Source organism: Miniopterus schreibersii, assembly GCF_964146895.1.
Source record: "Miniopterus schreibersii genome assembly, chromosome: 18".
In the NCBI taxonomy this organism is placed as follows: Eukaryota; Metazoa; Chordata; class Mammalia; order Chiroptera; family Miniopteridae; genus Miniopterus; species Miniopterus schreibersii.
In genome coordinates this window covers 884,037-893,539 of record NC_138121.1, presented here as the reverse complement: position 1 = coordinate 893,539, position 9,503 = coordinate 884,037, and the positions used below count along the sequence as shown (strand labels likewise).

At 59.3% G+C, this 9,503-nt stretch overlaps 1 protein-coding gene across 4 annotated transcripts; it reads right to left on the bottom strand.

Annotated features, from left to right (window-relative positions):
• Nucleotides 1-1,027: 1,027 nt before the first annotated feature.
• On the bottom strand, nt 1,028-4,455 carry LOC308548229 (class I histocompatibility antigen, Gogo-B*0102 alpha chain-like). Of its 4 annotated transcripts, none has more exons than XM_081119416.1 (8): nt 4,250-4,455; nt 3,869-4,153; nt 3,322-3,597; nt 2,454-2,729; nt 2,226-2,330; nt 1,787-1,837; nt 1,605-1,652; nt 1,028-1,453 (listed from the first exon to the last, which is right to left on the bottom strand). In XM_081119416.1, the coding sequence occupies exons 1-8, from the start codon at nt 4,449-4,451 to the stop codon at nt 1,449-1,451; spliced, it is 1,248 nt and encodes a 415-aa protein (XP_080975542.1). In that variant the 5' UTR covers nt 4,452-4,455; the 3' UTR covers nt 1,028-1,448. The 4 variants fall into 4 exon arrangements, with proteins under 4 accessions (XP_080975542.1, XP_080975543.1, XP_080975544.1 ...); XM_081119417.1 differs by having other exon boundaries at nt 1,787-1,819; XM_081119418.1 differs by lacking the exon at nt 1,605-1,652 and having other exon boundaries at nt 1,363-1,453.
• Between the last annotated feature and the right edge of the window lie 5,048 nt (nt 4,456-9,503).

The window sequence follows — 9,503 nt, the reverse complement described above, 5'->3', positions numbered from 1 at the left end:
GATGTCACATTATGGCTTAATTTTAATTCCCCCTCTGAAACTGCTGGGAAACTTTCATAAATGAATGGGCCACAAGACATCCTCAATAGGACGATGACTGGACTCCTGGTCATGACTGGGGGGGACCGAGTAATGTGCCAGCGTCTCTAACTGTTGTGACACTTTTGCTATTGACGGATCTCTGGTCAGAGGCCTGGGGGATGAGAGGAAAGGTCTGGTCTTGGCCCCGGTTCCTGGCACCCAGCTCCTAAAACCTGGGCATCTCCTGAGGGACAGGTGACTCTGGGATGCTACTGAGATGGCTCCTGGCTGAGGGACCTGGAAGCTTCAGGATGGGGCTGGTCCCAGGAAGACCAAGCTGGTCAGAGGGAGGGAACTTTCAGGCCCTGGAAGGAGGAGAGCAGGATGGGCCTGAAAATCCATCTCCAGACACCAGACTCACGGTGCAGGGACCGTGGGGCCTTGTGGACAATGACAGGGAAGCGACCCTGTTGCTGTCAGAGGGGAGGGAGCCACCAAGAGAGCGAGACCAAAACTCACACAAACAGTCACAGGCGGAATCTCCACAGAAAAGAGAAACAACAAACACCCAGAAGATGGGGCTGAGGGGGGCCCAGGCCTGAGTCCAGGCTGACCAGGCCCCTCCCGCCCACACTGTCCAGGGTCCTGGAGATGAGCTTCACGAGGACGAGTGACAGGGCCTGGGATGTGTGAGTCCCTGTGACCATGGGTCCTGGTGGGACAAGGTTCCCTGAAGGCACAAGGTCAAAGCAGCAGAGAGGTGACCCAGCTGGGCAGTGACCACGTCAAAGCCCACGAGGCCCTGGGTGCCCACTGGGCACAGGCCCTGACCTCACTCGGTCCTCACAGCCTCTCCCGTCCCCCTGCCCAGGCTCAGCACAGCACACACAGGGCTTCTGGAAAGTCCTAGGTGCTCCCCTGTATTTCCTCTCAGACTTTAGGGCCCTCTCCTCTAATTACCCATCAGCCCTCATGGCAAGAAGTCAACAAAGTCATAGCCAGGGTCTCATTTCGTTGGATTTTTTTTTAATGTTTGTACTGATTTCATGGAGGAAGGGACAGGGAGAGACAGAAACAGCGATGAGAGAGAAACATTGATTGGCTGCCTCCTGCACGCCCCCAACTGGGGATCCAGCCAACACCCCGGGATGAGACAACTGGGAATCAACCAGAGACCTCCTGGTGGACGGGAGACATTCAACCACTGAGCCACACAGGCCGGGAGGGGTCTCATTTCAATACAGGAGTAAGAAGCTGCAGATCAGTGCAATCGAAGGGGGGGGGGCAGCCCCGCCTCTGCTGGACAGGGAAGTGTGGGGAGGGGACCTGGGGGCAGGGCCGGGACAGCCTCCCAATCTGAGGTTCTTGAGTCACCAAGTGGGAGCCTGAACAGATCTTCCATCACTCAGGCCCCACAGGCAGCTGCCTCACGCTGTGGAAGGAAACCATCAGGAACAAGTTCAGGGCAGTGGCTCTAACTGGTCACATTCTCAAAGGTCCACTTCATGCTCACAATGTCCACAGAGTCCCTGTAACCCAGTCCCGTCCCCTCTGCCCCAAACCCTCCCCATTCAGGGTCTCACCTTTAGAAGCCGAGAGAGACACATCAGAGCGCTGGGAGCTGTCACTGCCTGGGGTGGACACAGCAGGACGTGATCAGAACCAAGGACAGGAGGCTAAAGGAGGGACTATGGGGTGGCGGGGTCCCCATGGGCTCCCGTCTGCACTGTCTCAGGGTCTCAGGGGGCACCCCCTCCATACTCACTGGCAGCCTGAGCGTAGCTCCCTCCTTTCCCACCTGCAGGAAGGAAACATCCTGTGAGAGACCAGGGAGGGGGCAGGGCCATGAGGTCCTAAAGGAGCCTAGTCCTGGGCCCAGAGAAGTTCCCAGAACCCTGTGTCTGTACAGACCCAGGGCAGGGTCAGGAGACCTGAGGAAAGTGCATGTGCAGGGACTGGACCCACCTCCCTCCTGCAGGTCTGTCCTCAGCAGGGACTTGCACTCTTCCCATCACTAGACCCATCAGGTGACGCATGTGTCCCTCAGTGTCACACCTGCCTCACTAAACAGGAGGTCAGCACACAGGGCCCCACACTGGCAATCCCAGGCCTGGGGACGGTGCTTCCCATGAATGAAGCAGGACACACGTCTCCCTGGGATGACACCCCAGGGGGACACGAAACTCACACCCCCCCTTCCCCACCTGAGCGCCTCCTCGCCCACATCACAGCTCCAGCCACCACAGCTCCGAGGACAACCAGGCCAACAACAGCGCCCATGATGATGAAGGGGGTCTGAGAGGGAGGCTCTGGGAACAGAGGGGAAGGGAGGGTGAGGCCCCGACCCCCAGGCCTCAGCCCTGAGCCCCCTGGATCCCCCAGAGGCCCCTGCTTCCCTGGGAAGAGGCTCTGTGCCCACGTCCCCTCCTCACCCCATTTCAGGGCCCGGGGCCCTGGCAGCCCCTCGTGCTGCACAACACAGGTGTATCTCTGCTCCTCTCCAGGGGGCACCCCCAGGGACGCCCACTTCTGGAAGGTCCCGTCCCCCGCGGGCCTGGTCTCCACAAACTCCATGTCCTGGGTCTGGTCCTGCCCGTCACGCTGCCAGGTCAGGCTGATGTCCGCAGGGTAGAAGCCCAGGGCCCAGCACCTCAGGGTGACCTCATGCTCAGAGAAGGGGTGGCGGGTCACGTGTGTCTCTGGAGGGTCTGAGGGAAGGGGGAGAAGATTCAGGACCTTTGTTTCCACCCTGGGACCCTCCAGCAGGGCTCAGGTGACCATCCTGAGAAGGGACAGGACACTGGGGTGGGGGAAGGGACACAACCCAGACACCAGCCTGGACAGAGGCAGGGGGATGACCTATTGGTCTCTTAGGAACTTCCAGGGTCAGAGCAGCACAGCCCAGGGCGGGAGGGAGGCAGGTCTCTGGGGGCAGAAAAGGCATTTCTGGTCCTGACCTGGGGGGAGGCCAAGGACTCAGAGCAGCGGGGCTCAGACCTCAGACAGGGGGTGTGGGGCAGGGAACAGGCCCGAGAGAAAGGCCCCCTGGGGCCCAGAGCCACCCCAGGGTCATGGGAACCGCTGAGCGCCTGTTTCAGGGGTGGTCTCCCCTGCACCCCCGGAGACTGCACCCTAACAGTCCCTGAGAGGAGGGCGGGGGTCCCTCTCTGGTCCCTGACCTCAAAGCCCGGGCGGACTCCCTCCCTGCACCTAAAGCAGGGGTGTCTGACACGGACCCCATTTCCCGTCTCCTCGCGGGAGCCCCACCCGAGGGAGAGGAGGGCGCCGCGGGCCCTGTACCTGTGCGCAGCAGGGTCTCCTTCCCCTTCTCCAGGTAACGGCGCAGCCACTCCACGCACAGGCCCTCCAGGTAGTTCCTCCATCTCTCCGCATCACCGGCCGCCTCCCACTTGCGCCGGGTGATCTGAGCCGCCGTGTCGGCCGCGGTCCAGGAGCGCAGGTCCTCGTTCAGGGCGATGTAGTCGGCGCCGTCGTAGGCGAACTGACTGTACCCGCGGAGGAGGCGCCCGTCGGGTCCCAGGTCACAGCCGAACAGGGTCTGGAAGGTGTGAGACCCTGACCCCGCCCCCGGGTCAGCCCCGCCCACTCACCCCGCCCGGGTCAGCCCCGCCCACTCACCCCGCCCCCGGGTCAGCCCCGCCCCCGCCCCGCCCGCGGGGACTGAACCTCAACTGAAAGTGAAACCGGGTCAAAGTCCCCGCGGGCCCCTCCCGGGTGGGGGCAGGGCGGTTCCGCAGACTCGGGGTGAAGCTCGGACCCCGACACTGGGGGCGACCCGGCCCGTCCGTGGGGATGGGGGTGGTGACGGGGCGGCCGCGGGGCTCACCGTCCTCGCTCTGGTTGTAGTAGCCGAGGGCGGTCTTCAGGTTCACTCGGAAAGTCTGTGCATCTTCCTTGCTGATCCGCGTGTTCCGGTCCCAATACCCCGGCATCTCCTGCTCCACCCACGGCTGCTCCATCCACGGCGCCCGCGGCTCCATCCTCGGATTCGCGGCGTCGCTGTCGAACCGCACGAACTGCGTGTCGTCCACGTAGCCCACGGAGAGGAAGCGGGGCTCCCCGCGGCCGGGCCGGGACACGGCGGTGTAGAAATATCTCAGGGAGTGGGGGTCTGGGGGGGACACGGGAGACGGGGGGCCGGTGGACACGCGCTTCCGGGTCCCGCGCTCCTCCCCGCACAGGCCGCGCCCTCCGACCCCGCACTCACCGGCCCGGGTGCGGGTCAGGACCAGGGCCCCCGCGAGCAGCAGGAGGAGGGGTGGGGACCCCATGACGCGCACCTTCGGGGTTCGGGGAGGATCTGAGTCCGGGCGGGTCCGCGGAGCCTTATAACCGGGACGGGCGGTGACGCTGATTGGCTGGTCCAGGAACCGCACAGCCAATGGGAGTGAGCAGTGTGTGCGCGTCATGAGTATCCGGGCAGGAGGCCCCCGCACAGGTTGGGAGAAGGGAAGTGAAACCGGGGAGCTGGGGACTCCCCAGCCCTGAGCCCCGCGCCCCAGACTCCGCCCTCGGGCTGAGACCTGAGAGCCAGGCCTGGGGGCCCGGGGCCGAGCCCTGACCCTCCCGCAGGGGGCGCGCTGATCACCCCGTCGCCCCGAGTCCCGGCCCAGGGGCTGTGTTCTCAGCGACTCCCCAGGTTCTGGGTTCGGCACCTCTGTCCCGTCTTACAAATGAGGGGGGACCCCAAATTAGTGCTGTTTATGGGGTGACAGCTGTCACACTGGCCACACAGGCATCAAACAGTCTGAACAATTATTAACTCAGTTTGAACATTAATAACCTATGACGTGTTAGCAGAAATCATGTTTTCATGAAAAATGACTGTTTCCCAGATAAGGTGACAGGAAGGGACCTGCTCCCGTTTCACATCCTCGCGGGTCTCGGCTCTGGTCCCGTCACTAGAAGTCCACAGGGTTCATATTTGTCTGTGCATTTAATCTCCTGATTGGGTTGTGGGGTATAAATATGCACAGCTTCAGGGACCATGGAGAGGGAGCATTTTCATAACCTTTCGGACCGTTGTTGACACTCGTCTTTGATCGTCCACTGGAACCACACGAGTGGCACGTCCCGAAATGCTCTGCACAGTGAAAGCTGGCACAGGACTGAGTGTGTCCTGCCCGGCTGTGTTGAAACCCTCGGGCTGTCCTGCGAGGGGCTCTGGTGCTCACGAGGGCATTGAAAGGGGTGCGTTGTTTCTCTGAGTTGGGGGATCTTCCTGTGGGGACGCATTTAATACATGTCACCAAACACTCCCGTCTGTTAATATCACCGCAGATGCCACTAGAAAAGTCTCAGAACTGGGGCGCTGTGTAGAGCACGTGGTGGGGCCCGAGTTTTCCAAAGCCCTGGTTTTCTCTTGAGAGTTTACATTTTATCAGGAAACCAGGACTGTCTTTCACCAACGGTCGGTTCATTTTTCCTGAGGTAGAAGCTCAGGTTGGTTGTTGAGAACGTGAACGTCAATCCTCCAAATCTCAGTAACGGCAGTTTCTGTACAAACACGGTATCCCCCAAAAAAGAGGCTGGCTCCGCCCCCACAAAGCACTTTCCTGGCACATAATCCTCTGGAAAGTAGCAGAAGAGGTTTTGTGGACTTCCCAGGTCATCATATGAGACTTTTTTTCTTCATTTTTATTAAGGACAGTTAAGAAATTAATCCATCTGCATAATGAATTCAAGGTCTATATAAAAACATCTCCCTTGAAAACTGTATTTTATTGTTCAGTTGTAGTTGATGTGCAATATTACGTTGGTTTCAGGTGTGCAGCCCTGTGATGAGACATTTATGTCACAAAGTGGTGGCCCTGGTGAGCCCAGTGCCCGGTGACATCCCATGCAGTTGGTACATTATTGACCCTGTTCCTGTGCTGCACTGGACACCCTGGTGCCTACACTGAAGCCACCAGCTTGAGCTCCGGGATCCCTTCACCTTTCTCGCCCAGTCCCCCAGCCCTCCTCCCTCTGGCAACTGTCAAAATGTTCTCTGTGTCCATGGGCCTGTTTCTGTTCTGCTGGTGGGATGGTTTGGTTTTGTTTTCAGACCCACATGTAAGTGACCTCACCTGGCATTGGTCTTTCCGTGTCTGACTTATTTCACTCAGCACAGCACCCTTAGGGCCCATCCAGGTTGTTGCCATGGCAAGAGTCTGTCCCTCTGTGTGGCTGAGTCACATCCCAGAGCACATCTTCCCAGTTCTTTTTCTTACAGTCCACACCCCAGGATATTTTCCATGGATTTTAGGGAGGGTGGCAGGGAGGGGTGGGGAGAGAGAGAGGAGCCTGAGACACATCCCTGGGAGAGAGCCCCCTGAATTGGTTCCTCCCCCAGGAGTCCCAGCCAGGAGGTGGGGGTGGGGTGGGGTGGGTAACCTGCAGCCCAGGGACTTGTCCTTGGCCAGGACTCCAACCCTCAACCCTTCCCAGGGGGGCCGAAGCTCTGACCACACTGGCCTGAGCCCAGCACTTCTTCTAATTCCAGGCGCCTACTGATGGACACTTAGGTGGCTCCATATCTTGCTCCTGAAAATGATGCCGCAGTGAGCACGTGGGTGCCTGTGTCTCTCCCACTAGTGTTGGGGCTTCTTCAGACAAGTGCCCAGGAGCAGAATTGCTGGGTCCTTCTCTGTCTCCTGTTGTACGGCCTTTGTCTGAAAATCTATGTTGTCTGCTCTAAGTATTGCTACCCCTGGTTTCCTTGTTTGTGTTTTGTTTCCATTTTCATGAAACACCTTTTTCATTTCCTGTCTGTCTATGTGTGTCTTTTAAAGTAATTATTTTAAATATATATCTTTATTGATTTCAGAGAGAGGAAGGGAGAGGGAGAGAGAGAGAGAGAGAGATCCAAACGTCAATGGTGAGTCATTGATCCGCTGCCTCCGGCACACTGTGGACTGGGGATGAAGCCTGAAATCCTGGCTTGTGCCCTGACCGGGAATCGAACCGTAACCTCCTGGATCCCAGGGTGATGCTCAACCGCTGAGCCACGCCCGGCCGGGCATAAAGTAATTTTGATAGATTCGTGTTTATTGCTGTTTTATTGTTCGTATTTTTTATTTTTCGTCTTAAAGAAGACCCTTTGACATTCCTAGTAATTTGGGGGGTGGCGGTGAACTCCTTTAGCTTTTCTTGAGTGGGAAGCCCCTTTTCTGTTCTTCAATTAAAAATGATAGTTTTGCTGGGTAGAGCAACCTTGGTCGTAGGTCCTGGCTTTTCACCACTTTGAATATTTCTTTCCAGTCTCTTTTGGCCTGAAAAGTTTCTGTTGAGAGACAGCTGACAGTCTTACGGGAGCCCTTTGTAGGTAACTAACTGCGTCTGTCCCGGTGCTTCTGAGATGCTCTGTCTTGGCCTTTGCGTTTCAGCGATGCCGTGTCTTGCTGTGCACCTCTGCGGTTCCTCCGTTGGGTCTCTGCAGTCCCGGGCCCTGGGCGTCCGTTTCCCTGACCAGGTTGGGGAGTTTCCCATCGTTACTTTGCCACGTTGGGTGTGACTCCCCTGCTCTCTCCTCCCGCCCAGCCCCTCGCCCAGGTGATGCGAATGCCGGTTCCCTTGGCGCCGTCCCGGAGGCGCCGGGTTCTGTGGCTGTTTTTGGTCCTGTTTCCTTTGTGCGGCTCTGACTGTGCTCTGCTCCCTCGCCCTCCCCGTGCTGGCTGGGTCCTGCGCTGTGGCTGCTCTCCCGTGGTCCCCGTGAGGGATCCTCCGTCCCAGTGACTGTTGTTCATTTCTCACTGTTCTATGTTCCCGTCTCTTTGCTGAAGTTCACACAAAGCTCTTCTCTCCCCTCAGATCTCTGAGCATTTTCATAACCAGTGTTCTGACCTCTGCGTCCGGGCGATTGCTGGTCTCCATCCGTTTAGTTATTTTCTGGGAGGTTGTGCTCTCCTTGCACTTGGACCTGTTTCTTTGTCTCCTGGTTCTGGCCGTTGCCCTGTGTTTGCTTCTGTGGGGTAGGCAGAGCTGCTGCGCCCTGGTCTCGGCAGAGTGGCCTTATGTAGCGAGTGTCCTGAGGGCCCAGCGCTGCGGCCTCCCTGGTCCCCCAACCTGGGCATTCCAGGTGCACCCCTGTGGGCTGTGTGCCCCCCCCGTTGAAGCTGAGGAATGATTTTTGTTAGCCATGGAGGACGGTCCCCAGCCAGGCTGAGGAGCTGTGAGGCCTGGCTGTGACCACCCTGGAGGCCCTGGTCCTGCTGAGTCTGCCCCTGGAGTGTGTCCATTGTGGGTTGTCTGGGTCGTGCTTTGCTGTGGTCTGAAGCTGTCCCCCAGGTCCACTGCCTCTGGGGCCCCTTGGGAAGTGCAGGCCAAGGTCAACCGCCACCTGTGCCCTACCCGGGCCACCTGTCACGAGCAACAGAGTGACCTGCAGGTGGCTGTGACTTGTGCCTGACGTGGAGGTGCCTGGGAGAGGCCAACCTGTGAACCAAGGCTGCCTGCCCTGAGTGCCGGGCCTGGGGCCACGGAGCTGCAGGTGGAGGGCATGGGGAGGCCAGATGCTGCTGGTTGGACAGATTTTAGGAAAGTCCACAGCGTGAGTCAATACAGTCCGTTTGTGTGAAAATAAACTACAGGGATGGAAACAGCAAGGGTGGGTCCAAAACCTGGGTGGGGCAGGGCCTCAGGGAATCCCTAGGGTGGCCAGGGCCTCAGGGAATCCCTAGGGTGGGCAGGGCCTCAGGGAATCCCTAGGGTGGGCAGGGCCTCAGGGAATCCCTAGGGTGGGCCAGGGCCTCAGGGAATCCCTAGGGTGGGGCAAACAGTGTGAGCCAGGTGGCTGGAGACTCAGGTGGAGCCTGGGTGCTGGCTGTGGGGAGGGCTCAGCAAAGGGACCTGTGCCTCAGCCGGCACTTCTGCCTGGAGACCGCGGCCCCAGCCCAGCCCAGCTCTTGACCTGATGCCAGAGGCGTCAGCCCTCCCTGGGGCCCTGGCTCCTTTCAAGCTGCTGCTGAGGCCTGGGGCTCAGAGGGGGGGTCTGACCCAGCCTGTGCCCTGGCCCTTTAAGAGGAGCACCTGGGCCTGCAGCAGCCTCGGTCTCACTCAGACTCCCCCCCCCTCCAGTATTTTACAGCCCCAAGTGGTGGGGACTCCTCTTCCTGGCACTGGAACCCCGGGTGGGGGCCTGTGACCTGGAGCCCTCAGGGGGAGCCTCCGCAGCTGAGATGTCCCTCGGAATTTTCCCCCACACCCGGGTGCGGGTGGGACCCCCTGTGCCATGTCTCCGCCCCTCCCACAGTCTCCCGGTGGCTGCGTTATATCCCTGGTGGCAGGACTGCTCTGTGCAGCCGGATTTCAGGAGCTTCTGAATGATGGTGGTTGCAGTTCAGCTGTATTTTTGGTGTGGTCGTGGGAGGACTCGAGGACCCCGTTTGCCTACGCCACCCTCTTGACAGAACCCCAAGGTATCCACCGCCTCTCAGGGAGCCCTACAGGTGAGGCTGATGCTGGACTTTGTATATTTTTAA